Consider the following 26,663-nt stretch of genomic DNA (forward strand, 5'->3'; position numbering starts at 1 on the left):
AACCCGCAGCGGCCAGATGTTACAGCATAGTGGATGGGATTTGTAGAAATCCTTTGTAGAAATCCTCTGTACACTAAGCTTCCACAGATGCCCGCTGCTTACCTGCAGACACTGACATGTGGCGTCTTTCCAGATTGCAGCATGTCAATTTCTCTTGCAGAGACTCTAGAAATGTCACCCAATGTATTGGACGCGTCACGCGTGGAATCCACACGGTTCAGTGAACACAGAGGAGTTCTCTGTGGGTTGGACGCTGCATACATCTGCAGCGGCCAGCTGCTACAGCATAGAGGATGAGATTTCAGGAAATTCCATCTCCACTATGCGTGCAGGGACACCCACGGATCCTCTGCGGAGACAAACATGTGGCGCGTCTTTCTAGACTGCAGCATGTCAATTTATCTTGCGGAGATGCCCCTTCTCCGCAAAATAAATACCACCGTCCAATTGATGCAGTGATTCCGCATGGTTCAATGGACACATGAGGAATCACCGCGCGTACAAAAGCTGGCAGCGCTTTGGACAGAGCGGACATGTGCTGCATCCAAAGCCCTGCCGGTTTCTGTACATACCCAGTGACGCTGCGGTTTTGTCTGCAGAAAAAAAACCGCAGCCTGACTCGTGCTGAGGACTGACAGGGCTAGCTTCCAATGTGTACACCGAGACCCCCATCATGGCCGCAGTTACAAATGCTACTGGCCCGGAAACTACCGGCTTCACGTCTGGTGGGTCGGGCACTAATGATGGGTGAAGTGCTAGCATATTAACTCGTTCACACACGGCTGTGCACGCCCCATTACGGTGCAGGCACGGGAGGTTTCCTGTCAGGGAGCTGCCGTTCCCGCCCTCACCACACAGTAATGGCTGAGCTGTGCCGGTTCCGAGGCGCTCTGCTCGGTGCACTGGTCGGGGACTGCATAGGCGGCGTGTTTGAGGGGCAGGAGCATGAGAAGTTATGGGAGTCTGTGCTGCGGTTCCTGCAGCAGCTGGAGACCAGAGCGGAAGGTGAGCGGCTGCTGCGCACTGGAAGCTTCGGCTTCATTAGCTCGGGGTTTGCTCGTACAATAAGCTTTATTGACAACGAGTCACCTCAGACACGACTGCGCCGTACAGCGGAGAAACGAGCACAGCTGCTGGGCCCGGTGATTGGCGTCACCCACTACAGCCCCGGCCTGCCATGCTTGTGTCGCGCTTCCGGGGTGCCCTTCTGGGGGCGCTGGTCGGGGACTGTATGGGGGCTGTGTTTGAGACTAGGGGGTCCGTAGCTGTCCGGACCGTGCTCGGTTTTCTCCGCGGACTGGAGCCTAATGTGAAGGAACACGGTAGGTGGCTCCAGCAGCAGCAGCAGGGGAGCAGGCGGCTGTGCCCATAGCGGCAGACTGGTCTGTCAGGAAAGGACTGCGGAAGTCGAGTAGCTTCATTCTCTGTCGGGGCTTCTTTTTTGTGTACTGATTTGCCATTTTTCTTGGCACCATGCAGATGATTGCACACAGGGCTGCGACTGGAATTTTTGTGCCCCATACTGGCTACATTTTCGGGCCCCCTTGAGACTGCCCAGCTCCGCTTCCACCATTTGAACCTTCCACAGTCCCATCCTCCACTCTTGGGAAAACTCATCTTATCCACCATGGCCTCATCAATGAGCTATTAACAGTTCCCATCACCAGTTCATTCGTAAGCAGCAGCTTTTGTTCTGGCCAAAAGAATTTTTAAGCTGCTGCCACCATGACATGGTAGACTCTGTTGGCCCGCCCTACTCTACTCTAACCTATTAACCCCTTTACCCCCCAAGGGTGGTTTGCACTTTAAAGGGAACCTGTCACCCCCAAAATCGAAGGTGAGCTAAGCCCACCGGCATCAGGGGCTTATCTACAACATTCTGTAATGCTGTAGATAAGCCCCCGATGTATCCTGAAAGATGAGAAAAAGAGGTTAGATTATACTCACCTGGGCGGGCGGTCCGATCTGATGGGCGTCGCGGTCCGGGGCCTCCCATCTTCTTACAATGACGTCCTCTTGTATTCACGCTGCGGCTCCGGCGCAGGCATACTTTCTAAAAACTGCACATCTCAAGGTGCTCAAAACTACATTCAAGAAGTTTATTAATCCTTCAGCTGTTTCACAGGAAGTTTTGGAATGTTTAAAAAAAAAAAAAAAAAAAATGAACATTTAACTTTTTCACAAAAAATTTACTTCAGCTCCAATTTGTTTTATTTTCCCAAGGGTAACAGGAGAAATTGGACCCCAAAAGCTGTTGTACAATTTGTTCTGAGTATGCTGATACCCCATATGTGGGGGTAAACCACTGTTTGGGCGCTTGGCAGAGCTCGGAAGGGAAGGAGCGCCGTTTGACTTTTCAGTGCAAAATTGACTGGAATTGAGATGGGAAGCCATGTCGCGTTTGGAGAGCCCCTGATGTGCCTAAACATTGACCCCCCCCCCCCCAAGTGACACCATTTTGGAAACTAGACCCCTAACGAACTTATCTAGATTTGTGGTGAGCACTTTGACCCACTGAGTGCTTTAAAGAAGTTTAGAATGTAGAGCCGTAAAAATAAATCACATTTTTTCACAAAAATGATATTTCGCCCCAATTTTTCATTTTCCTAAGAGTAACAGAAGAATTTGGACCCCAAACGTTGTTGTGCAATTTGTCCTGAGTACGCTGATACCCCATATGTGGGGGTAAACCACTGTTTGGGCACATGGCAGAACTCGGAAGGGAAGGAGCGCCGTTTGACTTTTCAATGCAAAATTGACTAGAATTGAGATAGGACACCATGTCGCGTTTAGAGACCCTGATGTGCCTAAACAGTGGAAACCCCCCAATTCTAACTGAAAACCTAACCCAAACACACCCCTAACCCTAACTGTAGCCCTAACCCTAACTTTAGCCCTAACCCTAATGGAAAAATGTAAATAAATACACTTTTTTAATTTTATTATTTTTCCCTAACTAAGGGGGTGATGAAGAGGGGTTTGATTTACTATTTATAGTGGGTTTTTTAGAGGATTTTTATGATTGGCAGCTGTCACACACTAAAAGACGCTTTTTATTGCAAAAAATAGTTTTTGGGTCTCCACATTTTGAGAGCTATAATTTTTCCATATTTTGGTCCACAGTCATTTGAGGTCTTGTTTTTTGCAGGAGTTGACGTTTTTATTCGTGCCATTCGGGCACGTGACATTTTTTGATCGCTTTTTATTCTGATTTTTAGTAGGCAGAATGACCAAAAACCAGCTATTCATGAATTTCTTTTGGGGGGGCGTTTATACCGTTCCGCGTTTGGTAAAATGGATAAAGCGGTTTTATTCTTCGGGTCAGTACGATTACAGCGATACCTCATTTCTTTTTATGTTTTGGCGCTTTTATACGATAAAAATTTTTATATAAAAAATAATTATTTTTGCATTGATTTATCCTGAGGACTATAACTTTTATTTTTTCGCTGATGACGCTGTATGGCGGCTCGTTTTTTGCGGGACAAGATGACGTTTTCAGAGGTACCATGGTTATTTATATCTGTCTTTTTGATTGTGTGTTATTCCACTTTTTGTTTGGCGGTATAATAAAGTATCGTTTTTTTGCCTCTGTGTTTTTTTTTTTTTTTTTTACGGTGTTCACTGAAGGGGTTAACTAGTAGGACAGTGTTTTTTTATAGGGTCGTTACGGACGCGGCGATACTAAATATGTTTACTTTTATTGTTTGTTTTTATTTACATAAAGAAATGTATTTATTAGAACAATATATATATTTTTTTTATTTAGGATTTTTTTTTTTTTCTTTTTTATACATGTAAATATTATTTTTTTTTACATTGCCCCAGGGGGGGACATCACAGTATAGTGACAGATCGCTGATCTGACACTTTGCAATGCAATGTGTCAGATCAGCGATCTGACAGGCAGTGCAGGGAGGCTTCCCGGCCCCTGCTCTGAGCAGGTGCTTGAAAGCCTGCTCCCTGCAGGACCCCGAAGGACCCCCGGTGTCCATTTTGGATCCGGGGCCTGCAGGGAGGAGGAGGTAGGAGACTCTCGGAGCAACGCAATCACATCGCGTTGCTCCGTGGGTCTCAGGGAAGCACGCAGGGAGCCCCCTCCCTACGCGATGCTTCCCTATGCCGCCAGAACGCTGCGATCGTGTTTGATCGCAGTGTTCCAGGGGTTAATGTGCCAGGAGCGGTCCGTGACCACTCCTGGCACATAGTGCCGGATGTCAGCTGCGATAGCTGACACTCGGCCGTGCTCCCCCCCCCCCCCCCCCCCCCCCGTACTATCCCGACGGTGGTCATACGGGCCCATACCACCTCGACGGGATAGTACATCTAATGTCAGGGGTTAAATCTAAATATATTTTTATGTATTTTTCTTTAAGGGAATGAGTCGCATAAATTTTTTTTTTTATATGACCATTAATGCAACATACAAGGGACTAATAGCGTCACACCATGACCAGACCACATATTACCATCACATATTACCACGTACAAGGAACAAATACCGCCACACCACATATTATCACTACATAGTGACTGAATACTACATTACTGATCATTAAAGGGAATCTGTCACCCCAAAAATTGTATATGAGCTAAGGCCACTGGCATCAGGGGCTTATCTACAGCATTCTGTAATGCGGTAGATAAGTCCTGGATGTAACCTGAAATATAGGAAAAACAGGTTACATTATACTCACCCAGTGGCGGTCCCGCTGCGGTCCGGGTCCGATGGGCATTGCAGTCCGGGTCCAGCGCCTCCCATCTTCATACGATGACGTACTCTTCTTCTCTTCCTGCCGTAGCTGCGGCGCAGGCATACTTTGTCTGCCCTGTTGAGGGCAGAGCAAAGTACTGCAGTGCGCAGGCGCTGGGCCTCTCTGACCTTTCCCGATGCCTGCGCACTGCAGTACTTTGCTCTGCCCTCAAAAGTGCAGACAAAGTATGCCTGCGCCGGAGCTGCGGCAGGAAGACAAGAGTACGTCATCGTATGAAGATGGGAGGCTCTGGACCCGAACCGCAACGCCCATCCGACCCTGCCCGCAGCGGGACCGCCCCTGGGTGAGTATAATATAACCTGTTTTTCTTACCTTTCAGGTTACATCGGGGGCTTATCTACAGCATTACAGAATGCTGTAGATAAGCCCCTGATGCCGGTGGCCTTAGCTCATATATGATTTTTGGGGTGACTGATTCCCTTTAATAAAAAAACAAAACACAATATTAAGTGACATAATACACAGGAACTTTGTATTACATGTACACTGACAGTAATTACAGTGATCACCAGTGACATTATGCTTAGAAGCTCTGTACATAGTATACAGTGTCAGTGTACAGGTAATACAGTGACACCGGTGACATTATACACAGGAGATCTGTATACAGTGTCAGTGTACAGGTTACAGTGATCACCAGCGACATTATACACAGGAGCTCTGTGTATAGTTTACATGTAATACAGGGATCACCATTGACATTATACACAGGAACTCGGGTCCTTGTTGAAGCGGTCCTTCATCGAACGCCAACGTGTTTTGACTTTGGCCACTGTTAAAAATAAAAAAACAAACAAAAACATTATGGTCAGAAAATGGATTTTTGGCCGTGCTCACACAACTGTGTGTGATGAGAGATACTCCTGAGAGTTTCTTTCATCACACACGCTTGTGTGAGCACGTCCAAGGTCTCTGCTGCTTCACACTGCAGTGCAATACTTACCAAATGCATTTCGGACCCGACTTGGGGCGTTGTCCCAGCCATCCCACATCACTTTGGCCACCTCATTCCATAGGCGCCGGATCGTCATGTTTGAGTGCAGTGGATCCCGGGTGTCCCACAACGGGACTCGCTCCTGGACCAGGGAGATGAGGAGGTCATTTTCTAGGAGGTCTTCATCCCGTTCTGGAACCTAAAAATTAAATAAAGACATTAATGTTGGGTCGATTAACATAAGGAAAAGAAAGAAAACAGAGGCTGAGAAATGGCATGAATAGGAAAGTCAAGATACAAAAGGATTCCAGAAGAAAAATGTAAAGAAATAGGAATGTAAAGAAAGGAAGATTCAAGAATACTAAAGTGAGGATACAGTAAGCAATCAGCCTTGTATACGTACATGCTGCCGCCTTGCCACCCGACCGTGACTCCGCTGCTCCTGCCCAGTCTCTGCCGCAGTAGAAGAGCTCTAAAAAAATGAAAAACAAAAATTGTCATGTGTAGATGTGACAGTAAATACTTACCAATCTGAGGAGGCAAGTACTCATCTCACTGACATGTTCTACTTCAGAAGGCCCAGGACGTTGCTCCTCATCAGAAGAAGACGACATTCTGATGCATGCAGAAAGAAAGAAATGGCAGAAATTAGGACATGTAGAGACAGAAAATAGAAAATAAAGGCATTGGATAGGATATACTCACATTGTTCAGTGTCTTTTCCTCCAAGGATGTAGCCTGCGTCTCGTCTGCTTCAGTGTCTGCTGAGTAGTGACCTGCAAATGTCCACTCCCTCCCTTTATCACCTTGTATGTGGGGGGTGGCTGATCAGTGTCTAGACATGTATTTCTCTTGTGAACGCATGCGTTCATATAGACAGCAATGTGTTTTTCTCTAGTCACCTTCCACGACGGCATATGGAGGTTGTCTCTTTGCCCTAATGGGGAACAGGAAACACAGAGGTTAAAAGGACCTCCCACCTCCCACTTGCCAGTGTCTTTCCTGTTCCCCATGGGACAGGTAGAGGTTTCCTCATGTGCTGTAGTGGCCGGTGGCTACGGTACCTTGCAGGCGCTGCCTGTTTAGCCGGGCAGCAGATGGTCGCCTCTGGCCTCCTCCTCATGCTGCTCCCGTCGTCCTGCTTGCAGGTCCTCGGGACCCCCTCCCGGCCTTCCCGCGCCCCCACGAGGGCAAAGCAGGCCGGGGTTCCCTGACCGGGCTCCTCCTGGAGCTGCCCGGCGTCCTCCTCCTCCATGTTGTCGGCTCGGCGTTCCGGAAGTGACGTCAGCGGCTCTCGCGCGTCACTTCCGGTTTCTTCATGCATTCAGAAGCCGGTACTTCCGGGTTTCGCCGGCCGGCGTGTCGGACCGCACAGCTCCCTCACCTGGATTCTGGAGGGGGAGGGGGATTAATCGCTGGAGCAGGTGCTTGGACGGCGTCCATAAAAGCCTGCTGAACCACCACTGAGGTAAGGCTATCTCCTTCAGTATGGAAGGTTCTTCATGCCCCGTATCTGCGGAGCCCAGCGCCACCCCTGCCTCTGTAAGTGTTCGCAGGGATGGGATCCGGGAGGAGTGTAGCAGGGGTTAGAAGTCCTCACCCCTCTCTCCCTTTATATATTTCAGGGAGAAAAACCTGCCCCTAAAGGTGCCTATAGAAAAAAGTGCCCTATCTGTTCCTCTAAATGTCCTCCTAACTGGGACAAGAAACTCTGTCAGTCATGTACGGCAAGATAATAAGAGCTGAGCAGCCATCATTATTGGATGAGATTCGCTCATTAGTAAAACAGGAGGTACAATCTTCTCTGGCAGCCTTTACACCTCCACCCCCACCTCCATCTCCGCAGCCACAACCTCATTCCCCGGCTAAGAAGAGGAAAATTCAGGTTGTGGAATCTGACTCTGATTCGGACCTCTCTCATGCCTCATCTGTTGGCTGGGAGGATCCAGTATCTCCTAAAGCTGAGGTCAGGAAATACCTCTTTTCCTCAGACTATATTGAGGATCTAGTCTCTGCTGTCCGTAATACCATGGGACTAGAAGAGGAACCTGTACCGCAGTCCATACAGGATCAGATGTTCGGTGGTCTTTCATCGGAGAAGAGAGTGGGCTTCCCAGTTCATGCCAATATCAGTATGATTAAACAGGAATGGGAACTACCTGAGAGGCGTCTTAGTACCCCTTCAGAAATGAAGCACAGATTTCTGCTTGAGGATGACCTTAAATTAGATATTCCCAAGGTCGATGTGCAAGTGGCTAGAGTCGCCAAGAGAACTGCACTCCCCTTTGAGGATTCTTCTCAATTGAAGGATCCCATGGATAGGAAGATCGAAAGTCTCCTCAGAAAATCATGGGAAACTTCTGCAGCTGTCCTTAAGGCTAACGTCGCCTCCACCTGTGTGGCAAGAGCTCTCTCCTGCTGGCTTGAAAAATTAGAGAATCACATATCTCAAGGTACCTCAAGAGGCGAGATATTGGATTCTCTACCCATTTTGCATAAAGCTACAGGGTATTTGGCGGACGCTTCTCTGGAATCTGTAAGAGTCGCCGCCAGATCCCTCGTACTTTCCAACTCTGCCAGAAGAGCCCTCTGGCTTAAGCTCTGGAGTGGGGATATCACCTCTAAGTCTAAGCTCTGCACCATACCCTTCAAAGGAGACTACGTCTTTGGTCCTGCCCTAGACGATATTCTCGATAAAGCCACCGACAAAAAGAAGGCGCTCCCTGAGCAAAAACAGCCTAGGAAACGTTTTTTTCGTGGCCCACAGCCTCAGTCCTCTCAAGCAAGAGGCAAAGGAAAAACCGGCAGGTGGAGCTACGCAAAGGGTAGGGGAAAGAGTATCTTTGTCCCGCAACAGCAGCAGCAGCAACAATCCCAGCAGGACAAACAATGACTCCGACCCGGTGGGGGGAAGGCTCTCGAAATATGTGGTTCAGTGGGAGGATATTACCAGCTCCCACTGGGTTCTCAATGTCATCAGAGACAGCCTGTTAATAGAGTTAATTTCTCCCCCACCTCAGGGTCTAAAAGTCACTTCCCTTCCATCATCAAGGGATCGCAGTCTATTGTCCTTAGGTCTCAAAGACCTTATCAGATCAAATGTAATTTCCCCAGTCCCACAATCAGAGTGGGGGAAAGGACACTACTCCCGACTCTTCCTGGTTCCAAAACCTTCAGGAGACGTCCGGATTATTATAAACTTAAAGGGTCTGAACCAGCACGTGAAATATCGCAAGTTCAAGATGGAGTCTGTAAGATCTGCGATTCCTCTGATAGAACATCACTCTTTTATGGCTACCATCGATCTCAAGGATGCGTATTTCCACATCCCTATTCACCCGAGACACAGAAAATATCTCAGGTTTGCGATACAGGGGAATCATCGGGTGGAGCACTATCAGTTTGGAGTCCTTCCCTTCGGCATTTCATCAGCACCGAGGGTGTTCTCCAAGGTGATGGCCGAAGTAGTGTCATTTATCCGAAAGCAAGGTGTCTGTATAGTGCCCTATCTGGATGATCTTCTGATAGTAGCTTCCACCGAGATAACCCTGATAGCACATGTCTCTACCACCCTAGACATTCTGAGATCTCTAGGTTGGATTCCGAACCTACAAAAATCTCAGCTTCAACCTGCAAAAACCAGGAGATTTCTGGGAGTAATGCTGGACTCAGCAAGACAAATGTCCTTCCTCCCAGACGATCACAGGCTTCCCCTACTAACAAAAGTCAGGAAGTTCAAAGAAATGAGATCCCCTACTCTGCGAGAGGGAATGTCGCTGTTGGGTTCCATGACAGCCTGCATACAGTCGGTGGCTTGGGCTCAAGCCCACTCAAGGACTCTACAAGCCCACATTCTACACAATTGGGATGGTCGACCTGGCACTCTTGCCAAGAGGATCCACACTCCGGGCAGAGTGAAAGCCTCTTTAACATGGTGGATGAAGCCCAGGAACCTTCTGAAAGGAGTATGCTGGATTCAGTCTCCTCTAACCACCATCAAAACAGATGCCAGCAAGAGAGGCTGGGGAGCCATAGTGAACCATGTCCCCTATCAGGGCCAGTGGAGCCAATCGATTTCCGAGAAATCATCAAATTTCAGGGAGCTCAAGGCTGTGGAAGAGACTCTACTAGCGGCAAGTCATCAGATTTCGGGTCAACATGTACAGATTTACTCGGACAACATGACCACGGTGGCCCATATCAGGCACCAAGGCAGTACAAGAACCCTCAGTCTAATAAAAATCTCCGCTCGAATCTTTTCTTGGGCCGAAAAGCACTTACTATCCCTGACGGCAATCCACCTCAAGGGAACTACAAATATTCAGGCAGACTACCTAAGCCGCCAGGAAATCCATCCTGGCGAGTGGAGCCTGGATCCTCAAATATTCAGCATGCTGGTTCACAGATGGGGTCATCCAGACGTCGACCTCTTTGCCTCTCACCAGAACGCAAAGGTCGAAACCTCTTTTTTCCCTGAACCCGAGAGGCAATCCCAGGGGGTTGGATGCTTTAACCCAAGATTGGCCGTTTCATCTAGCTTATGCTTTTCCGCCAATCCCCATCCTTGCCAAGGTTCTACGGAAGATACGCCTAGAAAGGACTTCAACTATCCTGATAGCTCCATTGTGGCCCAAAAGGAGTTGGTTCAACCTAATTACCCAACTACAAGTGGATGGACCAGTAATGTTGCCGATAAAACACGATCTTCTTTCTCAGGGTCCCATTCTCCACCCAGACCCTCAGAAGTGGAGCTTGGCGGCGTGGTTGCTGAAACCCAGGTTTTAAGAGCTAAAGGACTATCAATTCCTGTCATAGCTACCCTACAAAAATCGAGAAAACCGGTGACCAACGCCATCTACAACAAGATCTGGAAAAAGTTTTCTTCATTCTGTCTGTCTGCCTAACCTTCCAGACCCCCTCAAGCCTAATATACCCATTATATTGGACTTTTTGCAAAAAGGCTTGGAAATAGGTCTCAGGCCCAGTACCCTCAAGGTCCAGGTCTCTGCACTTAGCTCGGTCTTTGACCAAGATTTAGCGAGTCATCGCTGGATTAAAAGGTTCATGACATCAGCTACTAGAATGAATCCTAGAAAACAGGTCATAGTTCCCCCATGGGATCTCAATATAGTTCTCCAGGGTCTGACAGGTCCACCCTTTGAACCACTATCATCTTGTTCTCCACAAAACCTAGCCTATAAAGCCGTGTTCTTGGTTGCCATTACTTCAGCCAGAAGGATTGGTGAATTACAGGCCTTGTCTACACGAGAACCTTATCTTCTGGTAAGAGATGTTTCAATTGTGCTTCGTCTTGATCCGTCCTTTCTTCCAAAGGTTATCTCTGACTTCCACCGTTCTCAAGAGATTTTTCTACCAACCTTTTGCCACAATCCAACAAACTCGGAAGAAAGAAGATTCAACACCTTGGATGTTCGACGTATTCTTTTACAATACTTGGACCACACCAGTACATTCCGAATTGATCATAACCTGTTTGTCCATCTCTCAGGACAAAACAAAGGGAAAAAAGTAGCCAAAAGTACCATCGCTACATGGATCAAGAAGGCTATTACGGAAGCCTATATCGCTCAAAACAAGTTACCTCCAGTAGGTATCAAAGCCCATTCAACAAGATCCACATCGGTTTCCTGGGCAGAAAGAGCAGGCGCATCTCCGGAGCAGATTTGCAGGGCAGCAACGTGGTCTTCACTCCATACCTTCTCTAAACATTACAGACTAGATGTATTGTCCAACAAGGACTTAGCCTTCGGCCGCAAAGTACTCCAGGCCGTTGTCCCTCCCTAGTGCCAAAATTAGTTGGTATTCCTCCATATGCCGTCGTGGAAGGTGACTAGAGAAAATAGAATTATTCTTACCGTTAATTCGGTTTCTAGGAACCTTCCACGACGGCACTAATTTCCCACCCTATATATATTCCTGGATTAGTTCTGGGATTTTAAAGGTAAACCAGTGCAATGGTCTCAGTTGTAAGTCACTGGCAAGTGGGAGGTCCTTTTAACCTCTGTGTTTCCTGTTCCCCATTAGGGCAAAGAGACAACCTCCATATGCCGTCGTGGAAGGTTCCTAGAAACCGAATTAACGGTAAGAATAATTCTATTTTTTGGCGCATTCCTTGCGCAGGCGGCAAATTGACGCCTCTAAAAATTACATGTTGCATTTCCGTGACAAGCCGCAGACGACGAAACGACGCATGCGTCGTCAAACGCGGCAAAACGCGAACGATCGCAGACGCATGCGTCCCTAATGTTAAATATAGGAATACACAACGCATGCGGATATTTGCGGAAGAAACGCTGCGGACACAACCGCAAATGTGAAACCGGCCTAACAAATACTCTGAGATAACCCGAGCGTGCTCGGGAAAAACCGAGCAACGAGTATACTCGCTCATCACTAATAAAGATACCAAATGTACATTTTTGGTGAAGAATCAACAACAAGTGGAACACAATTGTGAAGTTGAACGAAGTGAATTAGTTATTTTAAATTTTTGTGGAAATTGAAAAACTTAAAAGTGGGGCGTGCATTATTATTCGGCCCCTTTAATAATTTGTTGCGCCACCTTTAGCTGCGATTACAGCTGCAAGTCGCTTGGGGTATCTCTATCATTTTTGTACATCGAGAGACCGAAATTCTTGCCTATTCTTCCTTGGCAAACAGCTTGAGCTCAGTGAAGTTTGATGGAGATCGTTTGTGAATAGCAGTTTTCAGCTTTTTCCACAGATTCTCGATTGGATTGAGGTCTGGACTTTGACTTGGCCATTCTAACACCTGTGAACCATTCCATTGTAGATTTCGCTTTGTTTGGGTACATTGTCTTGTTGGAAGACAAATCTCCGTCCCAGTCTCAGGTCTTTTGCAGACTCCCAACAGGTTTTCTTCAAGAATGGTCCTGTATTTGGCTCCATCCATCTTCCCATCAATTTTAACCATCTTCCCTGCCCCTGCTGAAGAAAAGCAGGCCCAAACCATGATGCTGCCACCACCATGTTTGACAGTGGGGATGGTGTGTTCAGGGTGATGAGCTGTGTTGCTCGTTTGGCATTGTTGCCAAAAAGTTAATTTTTGGTTTCATCTGACCAGAGTACCTTCTTCCACATGTTTGGTGTGTCTCCCAGGTGGCTTGTTGCAAACTTTAAACAACACTTTTTATGGATATCTTTGAGAAATGGCTTTCTTCTTGCCACTCTTCCATAAAGACCAGATTTGTGCAGTATAAGGCCGGCGTCACACTCGGCGTAAGACAATACGGTCCGTATTTTACGGCCGTAATACGGAGAAATGTTCCCAAAATAGTGATCCGTAGTCAGGGTGTGTCAGCGTATTTTGCGCATGGCATCCTCCGTATTTAATCCGTATGGCATCCGTACTGCGAGATTTTCGCGCAGGCTTGCAAAACCGACATCTAATTATTATTATTATTTATTGTTATAGCGCCATTTATTCCATGGCGCTTTACAAGTGAGGAGGGGTATACATAATAAAAACAAGTACAATAATCTTGAACAATACAAGTTATGACTGGTACAGTAGGAGAGAGGACCCTGCCCGTGAAGGCTCACAATCTACATGATTTATGTGCTCAAATGTTCGGGAAAACATATATATATATTCTGTATTTAGATTTAATTCAGCGCGATATCTGTGAAAAGCCGGTAATTTAATTGCTGGCTTTTCATTTCTCCTGCACAAACCCGACAGGATATGAGACATGGTTTACATATAGTAAACCATCTCATATCCCCTTTTTTTTTTTTGCATATTCCACACTACTAATGTTAGTAGTGTGTATGTGCAAAATTTCAGCGCTGTAGCTGCTAAAATAAAGGGTTAAATGGCAGAAAAAATTGGCGTGGGCTCCCGCACAATTTTCTCCGCCAGAGTGGTAAAGCCAGTGACTGACGGCAGATATTAATAGCCAGGAGAGGGTCCATGGTTATTGGCCCCCCCCGTGGCTAAAAACATCTGCCCCCAGCCACCCCAGAAAAGGCACATCTGGAAGATGCGCCTATTCTGACACTTGGCCACTCTCTTCCCACTCCCTGTAGCGGTGGGATATGGGGTAATGAAGGGTTAATGCCACCTTGCTATTGTAAGGTGACATTAAGCCAGATTAATAATGGAGAGGCGTCAATTATGACACCTATCCATTATTAATCCAATTGTCTGAAAGGGTTAAAAAACACACACACACACGATTTAAAAGTATTTTAATGAAATAAACACAGCGGTTGTTTTAATAATTTATTGCTCTCTCAATCCATTTCCAGGCCCTCGCTTGGCAAAATAATAAACGCAGAAGATACATACCCTCAGCTGAACCGTCACGTCCCACGAAGTAATCCATCTGAAGGGGTTAAAATATTTTACAGGCAGGAGCCTTACTAATACAGCGGTGTGCTTGTAATTCCCCGACGAATGAAGGAAATGTAGGTCATTGACCTACATTTCCTTCAGTCGCGGTGATGCGCCCCCTGGTGGATGTCCTCATATGACCTGGAGCGTGGGAAAAAGTTCCCAGGCTGCAGTTCATGAGAACATCCAGCAGGGGCGCATCACCGCGACTGAATGTAAGTACAGATCCAGCTTTCCTTTCAGCACCCGGGGATTACAGGCACGAGCGAGTGGTTTATCGCAGCTCGTGCCTGTAATATTAGTTAACCCCTTCAGATGGATTACCTCATTGGATGTGATAGGACATCAGAAGGTATGTATCTTGTGCGTTTATTATTTTGCCAAGCGAGGGCCTGGAAATGGATTGAGAGAGCAATAAATTATTAAAACAACCGCTGTGTTTATTTCATTAAAATACTTTTAAATCGTGTGTGTGTGTGTGTGTGTTTTTTAACCCTTTCAGACAATTGGATTAATAATGGATAGGTGTCATAATTGACGCCTCTCCATTATTAATCTGGCTTAATGTCCCCTTACAATAGCAAGGTGGCATTAACCCTTCATTACCCCATATCCCACCGCTACAGGGAGTGGGAAGAGAGTGGCCAAGTGCCAGAATAGGCACATCTTCCAAATGTGCCTTTTCTGGGGTGGCTGGGGGCAGATGTTTTTAGCCACGGGGGGCCAATAACCATGGACCCTCTCCTGGCTATTAATATCTGCCGTCAGTCACTGGCTTTACCACTCAGGCGGAGAAAATTGCACGGGAGCCCACGCCAATTTTTTCCGCCATTTAACCCTTTATTTTAGCAGCTACAGCGCTGAAATTTTGCACATACACACTACTAACATTAGTAGTGTGGAATATGCAAAAAAAAAGGGATATGAGATGGTTTACTGTATGTAAACCATGTCTCATATCCTGTCGGGTTGGGGAAGGAGAAATGAAAAGCCGGCAATTGAATTACCGACTTTTCACTAACACCGCTGCGTATTTCTCGCAAGTCACACTGCTGGTCCGTGTGGAATCCGTATTTTTCTCGCCCCATAGACTTTCATTGGCGATTTTTTTGCGCAATACGCTGACAAACGCAGCATGCTGCGATTTTGTACGGCCGTAGAAAGCCGTATAATACTGAACCGTAATATACGGCTGATAGGAGCAGCCCCATTGAGAATAATTGTGCCGTATGTTATGCGAGTTTTACGGACGTAGTTTCTGCGCTCTTACGTCCGTAAAACTCGCCAGTGTGATGCCGGCCTAAGACTGATTGTTGTCCTATGGACAGACTGTCCCACCTCAGCTGTAGATCTCTGCAGTTCATCCAGAGTGATCATGGGCCTCTTGGCTGCATCTCTGATCAGTCTTGTTTGAGATGAAAGTGTTTAGAGGGACGGCCGGGTCTTGGTAGATTTGCAGTGGTATGATACTCCTTCCATTTCAATACGATTGCTTGCACAGTGCTCCTTGGGATATTTTAAAGTTTTGGAAATCCTTTTTTTTTTATCCAAATCCGGCTTTAAACTTCTCCATAACGGTATCGCGGACCTACCTGTTGTGTTCCTTGGTCTTCATGATGCTCTCTGTCCTTCAGGCTACGTTCACACGTTCAGTTTTTTCATCAGTTTTTTTTCCTGTCCTGTTTTGAAAAACCGCAGCTAAAATTCAGCGCTGATTTTAGCTGCGGATTTTGATCCTTTTTCTTCTGCGGATTCCACTGCGGGTTTCCAAATGCAGTTTCCTATTGGTGCTGCTGGAAACCCGCAGCGGAATCCGGAGAAAGAATTGACATGGTACTTCTTTTTTCCGCAGGCAAATCCGCGCGGATTTTCCTGGGGAAAAAAGGATCGTCGGCACAGCGGATTTTGTTTTCCATTGGGTTACATTGTACTGTAACCTACATGGAAAACGGATGCGGATCCGCAGCTGAAATTCCGCTCCGGATCCGCACCAAAAAACGCACCGTGTGAACATAGCCTCAAACAGAACCCTGAGACTCAGAGCAGGTGCATTTATACGGAGACTTGATTACACACAGTTGGATTATATTTATCACTATTAGGCATTTAGGACAACATTGGATCATTCAGAGATCCACAATAAACTTCTGGAGTGAGTTTGCTGCACTGAAAGTAAAGGGGCCAAATAATATTGCACGCCCCACTTTTCAGTTTTTGAATTTCCACAAACATTAAAAATAACCAATAAATTTCGTTCAACTTCACAATTGTGTTCCACTTGTTGTTGATTCTTCACAAAAATTTACTTTTTTTATCTTTGCTTGAAGCATGATATGTGGGAAAAGGTGAAAAAGTTCAAGGGGGCCGAATACTCGCAAGGCACTGTATATAAAGCAGTCTGCAGCCAAGGATGGAGTTTCCCAAAACTGGAAAACCCTTTCAACTTTTTTTTTTTTTTTTTAACTGGGCAAATGGGGAGTGGTCTAAACACTTAGTGTATGTGTGTATAGATGTCAAACGTATGGGTACTTTAAGTGGTAAAAAAATTGCGTCATTTTTTGAGAGCGTCCCTATTTTTCGGTATCTGGGGTTGGGTGAGGGCTTATTTTTTGCGTACTGAGCTGACTTTTTTTTTTTTTAATACCATTTTGTTGTGGATACATTTTGATGTGGATACAATCTTTTGATCGCCTGTTATTGCATTTTGATGCAATGTTGTGATGACCAAAAAATGTAATTCTGGTATTTTGACTTTTTTTCTTGTTACGCCGTTTACAGATCAGATTAATTTTTCTCATGTCCTTGGAAGATCAGGCGATTTTGAACGTGGCAATACCAAATATGTTTTTTATTTTGAATGGGGTGAATTGGGGGTAATTTTAAACTTTTTAAATCTAAAAGAAAACCAAAAAACTTATTTTTTTTTTTTTTAAACTTTTCACTTGCTTCAATAGTCTCCATGCAAGATTAGAAGTTGCGATCTGATCGCATGTGCTACACACAGCAGGGCTTCATCAGAAATGCTTGCTTGCTATGAACGCCGACTGCTGGTTAAGGGGTTAATCATTGTAACAACACCAACTGACAGTGTCTGTAGCTTACTTGGCATAATCCTTATGATAGGTTAACTTTAAGGCTGGGTACCCACGATCCGGAAGTGGCAGCGCTTTGGACGCATCGCATGTTCGCATGTGTCACTGAACCGTGCGGATTCACAGTGTCCAATACATTCTATGGAGGTAACTTCTCTTGCAGAGACTAGCGTTTCCACAAGAGAAATTGATATGCTGTGGTCTGGAGAGATGCGCTGCATTTCCGTCTCCACGGGCGTCTGGATGCATAGTGGACATGGGATTTCTTGAAATCCCATCCACTATGCTGTAACATGGGTGCTGTGGGCTTGATGCTGCATAAGTATGCAGCATCAAACCTGCAGTAACTCCAGATCGTGTGCACATACCCTTAAAGGGACTCTGTCACCTGAATTTGGAGGGAACAATTTTCAGCCATAGGGGTGGGGTTTTCGGGTGTTTGATTCACCCTTTCCTTACCCGCTGGCTGCATGCTGGCTGCAATATTGGATTGAAGTTCATTCTCTGTCCTCCATAGTACACGCCTGCGTAAGGCAAGATTGCCTTGTGCAGGCATGTACCACGGAGGACAGAGAATGAACTTCAATCCAATATTGCAGCCAGCGGGTAAGGAAAGGGTGAATCAAACACCCGAAAACCCCGCCCATATGACTGAAAATTGTTCCCTCCAAATTCAGGTGACAGAGTCCCTTTAATGAGTTTTTAGCTACTATTCTATTAGCTACTATTCTATTGATAACCTATCCACAAGGTGTCATCAAAATAGGATTTGTGGGGTTCCCGGCACCACCATTATCAACTGTTACCAGCAACAGTATCTACTGCATGGAGAAGGTGTACAGAGCATATCATGGCTAAATCACACTGAAATGGCCACCCGGGGGAACAGCAGATCAGCACACATTCGGAAGAATCTAAGGATTTCATTTGCATATTTACTCAGCTAACAAAATGTAAACTAAACTGAAAGAAGCACCTGACTTGTTTGGTCTTGCATGTACAGAATAAGGTTTAAGTTAACACTGGGTGTTTTTGCGGCATTTTTTTCTGCAGTAAAACCTGATTTCTTGACAGGAAAAAAGTGCATGTTTTGGTGTGGTCTTTGTTGCAATTTTGGTGCAAATTTATTTTTTTGCTCCCACATAATTTTCATAACCAGCAGAGAGAAAGCAGACGACTGGGGACAGATGTTTATAACCTAGGAAGGGGGTAATACCCATGGGGCTTTCCAGGCCATTAATATCAGCTTAACTTTTACTGGCTATTTAAATGCCCCCCCCCCCCCAAAAAAAAAAAAACAAAACAAAAAAAACTATGGTCCCCCTAATTAACTAGCAAAGGCTAGGCAGACACTGGCACTTGGCCTTGCTCTTTCCATTTGCCCTGATGGCGGTGGCAAGTGAGTTAACAGGGTTGGTCACCTTTGTATTGTCTGTTGACATCAAGCCCAGAGGTTAGTAATGGAGAGGCTTCAATAAGACGCCCCCATTAGTAACTCCATAGTCATATTGTATACACACACACACACACACACACACACACACACACACACACACACACACACACACACACACACACACACACACACACACCCAGAATAAAGTCCTTTAATTAACCCCTTTCTGATCTCGGACAGGATTGTACGTCCGAGGTCAGATCCCCTGCTTTGAGCCTGCATCAAAGCCGGGGCATGTCAGCTATTTTGTACAGCTGACATGTGCCCGCAATAGCGGCGGGTGGAATCGCGATTCACCCACTATTAACTAGTTAAATGCCGCCGACAGCGGCATTTAACTTGCACTTCCGGCCATCGTGCTGGAAATGCGTGCATCGCTGACCCCCATCAGCGATGCGTTGGCATGACAACCAGTGGTCTATTGAAGACCTCTATGGTTTTTGCCAGATTGCTGTGAGCGCCACCCTGTGGTCGGAGCTCATAGCAATGCAGCAATTCTACTACATAGGAGCGATCTGAGCTTCGCTCCTATGCAGCAGAGCCGATCAGGCTATGCCAGCCTCGAGCCTCCCATGGAGGCTATTGAAGCATGGTAAAAGTTAAAAATAAAAAAATAAAAAAAAGTTTTAAGAAATATAAAAAAAAAATGTATAACAGTTCTGGTCGCCGGTGTATAAGAAAGACGTAGCTGAACTAGAGCGGGTGCAGAGAAGAGCGACCAAGGTTATTAGAGGACTGGGGGTCTGCAATACCAAGATAGGTTATTACACTTGGGGCTATTTAGTTTGGAAAAACGAAGGCTAAGGGGTGATCTTATTTTAATGTATAAATATATGAGGGGACAGTACAAAGACCTTTCTGATGATCTTTTTAATCATAGACCTGAGACCGGGACAAGGGGGCATCCTCTACGTCTGGAGGAAAGAAGGTTTAAGCATAATAACAGACGCGGATTCTTTACTGTAAGAGCAGTGAGACTATGGAACTCTCTGCCATATGATGTTGTAATGAGTGATTCATTACTAAAATTTAAGAGGGGACTGGATATCTTTCTGGAAAAGTATAATGTTACAGGGTATACATACTAGATTCCTTGATAGGGCGTTGATCCAGGGAACTAGTCTGATTGCCTTATGTGGAGTCGGGAAGGATTTTTTTCCCCCAAAGTGGAGCTTACTATTGGCCACATGGGGTTTTTTTTTTTGCCTTCCTCTGGATCAACGTGTTAGGGCATGTTAGGTTAGGCTATGGGTTGAACTAGATGGACTTAGTCTTCCTTCAACCTTAATAACTATGACTATGACCCTAAATCACCCCACTTTCGCCCCATTCAAAATAAGACAATAAAAAAATCAAATATACACACATTTGGTATCGCCGCGTTCAGAATCACCCGATCTATCATTAAAAAAAAAAAAGGATTAACTTAATCGCTAAACGGTGTAGCGAGAAAAAAATTAGAAACGCCAGGATTAAGTTTTTTATTTTTATTTTTTTGGTCGCCGCAACATTTTACTAAAACGCAATAACGGGCGATCAAAATAACGAATCTTCACCAAAATGGTATAATTAAAAATGTCGGCTTGGCACACAAAAAATAAGCCCTCACCCAACCCCAGATCACGAAAAATGGAGATGCTACGGGTATCGGAAAATTGTGCAATTGATTTTTGTTTTGTTTTTTAGTAAAGTTTAGAATTTTTTTTTTTTTACCACTTATATAAAAAAGAACCTAGCCATGTTTGGCGTCTATGAACTCATAATGACCTGGAGAATCATAATGGCTGGTCAGTTTTGGCATTTAGTGAACCTAGCAAAAAAAAAAAGCCCCCCAAAGTGTGGGATTGCACTTTTTTTTTTCTTTTGTAATTTCACCACACTTGGAATTTTTTTCACGTTTTCTAGTACATGACATGCTAAAACAAATGATGTCGTTCAAAAGTACAACTTGTCTTGCAAAAAATAAGCCCTCACATGGCCATATTGACAGAAAAATAAAAAAGTTATGGCTCTGGGAAGGAGGGGAGCGAAAAACCAAAAAAACCCGGGTCATGAACGGGTTAAAAGAATGACCCAGACTCCTTTAATAAATTTTAATTAAACCATACTTACGACATTGTCCATTTGAGTGATGCCATTCTATCCTGCAAGAGCACTAAATTAACAAACCATATTCCTCACCTTTCCGCAGAGAAGATGATCCATTTGTCCCACGATGGTTCTAGCTCTCCTACATCTAGATGGCGGGTTGCATGATGCGACCATACAGCCTGTCATCCAGCAGAGACACTGATCCCTGTCTGCACACCGTGTTTGGTGTGTTTTTGATGCTGCAAAATTTCACCAGCATTTTCGCACCTATTAATTCAATTAGGTATCTTCACCACAAAAAATGCCATTAACCTGCAATATAGGGTTAATCTGCAAATTAGTAGCTGCGAGGAGAAAATGAACTTTATTCCCCCTCAATGTCCCAATTTCGGTCAGAGGGCAGCAGCGTGCGTGTTCAGTCACCGCTCTGAGTATACAGAGGTGGCTGTCACCAGTGACAGCAGCTCAGCATTAGTGCCGGCAGCATTCTCCTACAGAGTGTGCGTGCTGGACAATAACGCTATTAACCCCATATCTGCAGGTTAATTTCATTTTATTCTGGTGACAGGCTCTCTTTAAACATTCTTGTATTTTTTTCACCTGTTTTTCAGCAGTTCAAGTTTTAAGTAATACTAGATTGTAAACTTTACTTATAGTCATGTGCCGATTACATGGATTTGTACTACCTTTCCACAGCAAAAATACCCACTTTTTTTCCTTCTCTTTCCTCTCAGAATCGCTGATGTACACAGATGACACAGCGATGGCAAGATCTGTGGTACAATCATTGCTGGAGAAGCCTCCATTTGATGAAAAAGATCTCGCTGAAAGGTACATTTGCTATTTTATAAAAATTACTTTGTGAAGTGGACATTTCATTTGTATGTGCAGTTAAACGTCTGAAATCAAACTGGGTTTTAGCAGAGTTCTTTTGTATTAAAAGCTTAAATAGGACCTTTCACCATTTTTTTTATTTATTTATTTTTTTTCCATGCTCAATTTATGTGCCAATGTCAACTGTAAACAAGGGTGTGTTAACAGAATCTTCTCTGGGGGCGTTTACTTTTTCTCCTGCATTGCTTTGACCAATCATAAGCAGGAGGCATCATACAGAGGGAAAAAAAAGAAATTACCCCCAGAGACGGTCAGAACCGACTTTTGCTGTGTAATATGGTAAGAATGCATCTAACCAGGTTACACAGATCTTGCTTCCTGCACCTTTTGATTGGGCAACATCATGCGTAGGTAAAAGCAAACACCCTTTTGTATAGTGGATATTGGCATATAAACCTTGCAAGCTAATGTCTCTCTCCAATGGAGATGAGAAACAATAAAATAAAAAATACGTTTTGTTCAGATCTTCTGCCATTTTATCCCATTTTATCATGCGACCATTGGTGTAAAGTCCTCTTTAAGGTGGTTGGTCAGTTTTTACTCATGAGTAAGTAGTCTTAACAAATGTGTAGGCATACATCAAACTTGCTAATATACATTCATTTAACAAAATAAAAATGAGCTGGAGTATAAGTTGGTATGCATGCAAAATAGCATGGAGCATGTTCACACTGGCCATTACACAGACAAAACCTACGGCCGGCGTCACACTAGCGAGTTTTACGGACTTATGAGTGCAGAAAATACGTCCGTAAAATACGCATTACACACGGCCCAATGAATCTCTATGGGGCTGCTCCTATCAGCCGTATATTACACATCCGTAATATACGGTATTGTACGGCTGTAGAAAATCGCAGCATACTGCGTTTGTCAGCGTATTGCGCAAAAAATACGCCAATGAAAGTCTATGGGGGCGAGAAAAATACGGATTACACACGGACCAGCAGTGTGACTTGCGAGAAATACGCAGTGGTGTTCTATAGAAAAGCCGGTAATTCAATTGCCGGCTTTTCCTCTCTCCTTCACAAACCCGACATGATATGAGACATGGTTTACATACAGTAAACCATCTCGTATCCCTTTTTTTTTTTTTTTTTTTGCATATTCCACACTATTAATGTTAGTAGTGTGTATGTGCAAAATTTGGGTGCTGTAGCTTGAAAACTAAAGGGTTAAATCGCGGAAAAAATTGGCGTGGGCTCCCGCGCAATTTTCTCTGCCAGAGTAGTAAAGCCAGTGACTGAGAGCAGATATTAATAGCCTAGAGAGGGTCCATGGTTATTGGGCCCCCCCGGCTAAAAACATCTGCCCCCAGCCACCCCAGAAAAGGCACATCTGGAAGATCCGTCTATTCTGGCACTTAGTCTCTCTCTTCCCACTCCCGTGTAGCGGTGGGATATGGGGTAATGAAGGGTTAATGTCACCTTGCTATTGTAAGGTGACATTAAGCCAGGTTAATAATGGAGAGGCGTCAATTTACACCTATCCATTATTAATCCAATAGTACGAAATGGTTAATAAAACACACACATATTATTACAAAGTACTTTAATGAAATAAAGACACGGTGTCTTAATATTTTATTTTTCTCTTAATCCACCTGAAGACCCTTGTTCTGTAAAAAAGAAAAAAGTAAAAAATTTACTGTATGTCTCATATCCTGTCGGGTTTGTGAAGGAGATGGCAAAAGCCGGCATTTGAATCAATGGCTTTTGTGCTACCTCGCGCTGAATTAAATATAAATACAGTGATATTTTTTTTTTTATTATACAGTCATGGCCAAAAGTATTCACACCCCTGCAATTCTGTCCAGATAATTCTCAGTTTCTTTCTGAAAATGATTGCGAACACAAATTCTTTGGTATTATCTTCATTTAATTTGTCTTAAATGAAAAAAAACACAAAAAGAATTGTCCTAAAGCCAAATTGGATATAATTCCACACCAAACATAAAAGAGGGGGTGGACAAAAGTATTGGCACTGTTCGAAAAATCATGTGATGCTTCTCTAATTTGTGTAATTAACAGCACCTGTAACTTACCTGTGGCACCTAACAGGTGTTGGCAATAACTAAATCACACTTGCAGCCAGTTGACATGGATTAAAGTTGACTCAACCTCTGTCCTGTGTCCTCGTGTGTACCACATTGAGCATGGAGAAAAGAAAGAAGACCAAAGAACTGTTTGAGGACTTGAGAAACCAAATTGTGAGGAAGCATGAGCAATCTCAAGGCTACAAGTCCATCTCCAAAGACCTGAATGTTCCTGTGTCTACCGTGCGCAGTGTCATCAAGAAGTTTAAAGCCCATGGCACTGTGACTAACCTCCCTAGATGTGGACGGAAAAGAAAAATTGACAAGAGATTTCAATGCAAGATTGTGCGGATGTTGGATAAAGAACCTCGACTAACATCCAAACAAGTTCAAGCTGCCCTGCAGTCCGAGGGTACAACAGTGTCAACCCGTACTATCCGTCGGCGTCTGAATGAAAAGGGACTGTATGGTAGGAGACCCAGGAAGACCCCACTTCTTACCCCGAGACATAAAAAAGCCAGGCTGGAGTTTGCCAAAACTTACCTGAAAAAGCCTAAAACGTTTTGGAAGAATGTTCTCTGGTCAGATGAGACAAAAGTAGATCTTTTTGGGCAAAGGCATCAACATTGAGTTTACAGGAGAAAAAAGAGGCATTCAAAGAAAAGAACACGGTCCCTACAGACAAACATGGCGGAGGTTTCCTGATGTTTTTGGGTTGGTTTGCTGCCTCTGGCACTGTACTGCTTGACCGTGTGCATGGCATTATGAAGTCTGAAGACTACCAACAAACTTTGCAGCATAATGTAGGGCCCAGGGTGAGAAAGTTGTTTCTCCCTCAGAGGTCATGGGTCTTCCAGCAGGACAATGACCCAAAACACACTCCAAAAAACACTAGAAAATGGTTTGAGAGAAAGCACTGGAGACTTCTAAGGTGGCCAGCAATGAGTCCAGACCTGAATCCCATAGAACACCTGTGGAGAGATCTAAAAATGGCAGTTTGGAGAAGGCACCCTTCAAATACCAGGGACTTGGAGCAGTTTGCCAAAGAAGAATGGTCTAAAATTCCAGCAGAGCATTGTAAGAAACTCATTGATGGTTACCGGAAGCGGTTGGTCGCAGTTATTTTGGCTAAAGGTTGTGCAACCAAGTATTAGGCTGAGGGTGCCAATACTTTTGTCTGGCCCATTTTTGGAGTTTTGTGTGAAATGATCAATATTTTGCTTTTTGCTTCATTCTCTTTTGTGTTTTTTTTTTATTTAAGACAAATTAAATGAAGATAATACCAAAGAATTTGTGTTTGCAATCATTTTCAGGAAGAAACTGAGAATTATCTGACAGAACTGCTGGGGTGTGAATACTTTTGGCCATGACTGTGTGTGTGTGTGTGTGTATATATATATATATATATACATACATACATACATACATACATACATACATACATACATACATACATACATACATACATACATACATACATACATACATACATACATACATACATACAAAAAAGTATTTAGTCAGTCAGCAATAGTGCAAGTTCCACCACTTAAAAAGATGAGAGGCGTCTGTAATTTACATCATAGGTAGACCTAAACTATGGGAGACAAACTGAGAAAAAAAAAATCCAGAAAATCACATTGTCTGTTTTTTTATCATTTTATTTGCATATTATGGTGGAAAATAAGTATTTGGTCAGAAACAAACAATCAAGATTTCTGGCTCTCACAGACCTGTAACTTCTTCTTTAAGAGTCTCCTCTTTCCTCCACTCATTACCTGTAGTAATGGCACCTGTTTAAACTTGTTATCAGTATAAAAATACACCTGTGCACACCCTCAAACAGTCTGACTCCAAACTCCACTATGGTGAAGACCAAAGAGCTGTCAAAGGACACCAGAAACAAAATTGTAGCCCTGCACCAGGCTGGGAAGACTGAATCTGCAATAGCCAACCAGCTTGGAGTGAAGAAATCAACAGTGGGAGCAATAATTAGAAAATGGAAGACATTCAAGACCACTGATAATCTCCCTCGATCTGGGGCTCCACGCAAAATCCCACCCCGTGGGGTCAGAATGATCACAAGAACGGTGAGCAAAAATCCAAGAACCACGCGGGGGGACCTAGTGAATGAACTGCAGAGAGCTGGGACCAATGTAACAAGGCCTACCATAAGTAACACACTACGCCACCATGGACTCAGATCCTGCAGTGCCAGACGTGTCCCACTGCTTAAGCCAGTACATGTCCGGGCCCGTCTGAAGTTTGCTAGAGAGCATTTGGATGATCCAGAGGAGTTTTGGGAGAATGTCCTATGGTCTGATGAAACCAAACTGGAACTGTTTGGTAGAAACACAACTTGTCGTGTTTGGAGGAAAAAGAATACTGAGTTGCATCCATCAAACACCATACCTACTGTAAAGCATGGTGGTGGAAACATCATGCTTTGGGGCTGTTTCTCTGCAAAGGGGCCAGGACGACTGATCCGGGTACATGAAGGAATGAATGGGGCCATGTATCGTGAGATTTTGAGTGCAAACCTCCTTCCATCAGCAAGGGCATTGAAGATGAAACGTGGCTGGGTCTTTCAACATGACAATGATCCAAAGCACACAGCCAGGGCAACGAAGCAGTGGCTTCGTAAGAAGCATTTCAAGGTCCTGGAGTGGCCTAGCCAGTCTCCAGATCTCAACCCTATAGAAAACATTTGGAGGGAGTTGAAAGTCCGTGTTGCCAAGCGAAAAGCCAAAAACATCACTGCTCTAGAGGAGATCTGCATGGAGGAATGGGCCAACATACCAACAACAGTGTGTGGCAACCTTGTGAAGACTTACAGAAAACGTTTGACCTCTGTCATTGCCAACAAAGGATATATTACAAAGTATTGAGATTAAATTTTGTTTCTGACCAAATACTTATTTTCCACCATAATATGCAAATAAAATGATAAAAAAACAGACAATGTGATTTTCTGGATTTTTTTTTTTTCTCAGTTTGTCTCCCATAGTTG

The 26,663-nt window shown here is 44.5% G+C and overlaps 1 protein-coding gene across 3 annotated transcripts in view; it reads left to right on the plus strand.

Annotated features, from left to right (window-relative positions):
• The window catches only part of ADPRS (ADP-ribosylserine hydrolase), a 120,091-nt gene that overhangs the window by 61,621 nt on the left and 31,807 nt on the right, over positions 1 to 26,663 (plus strand). Inside the window, exons 1-2 of one of the 3 annotated variants that reach the window (XM_077295825.1) lie at positions 719 to 1,005; positions 21,459 to 21,555. In XM_077295825.1, coding sequence (XP_077151940.1) covers positions 861 to 1,005; positions 21,459 to 21,555 — 242 coding nt within the window. In that variant the 5' untranslated portion in view covers positions 719 to 860. Of the gene's footprint in view, positions 1 to 718; positions 1,323 to 21,458; positions 21,556 to 26,663 lie in introns of those variants that run through there. The other 2 variants (XM_077295826.1, XM_077295827.1) reach the window with 2 other exon arrangements.

The sequence above is a fragment of the Ranitomeya variabilis genome, chromosome 3 (genome assembly GCF_051348905.1).
Source record: "Ranitomeya variabilis isolate aRanVar5 chromosome 3, aRanVar5.hap1, whole genome shotgun sequence".
Classification (NCBI taxonomy): Eukaryota; Metazoa; Chordata; class Amphibia; order Anura; family Dendrobatidae; genus Ranitomeya; species Ranitomeya variabilis.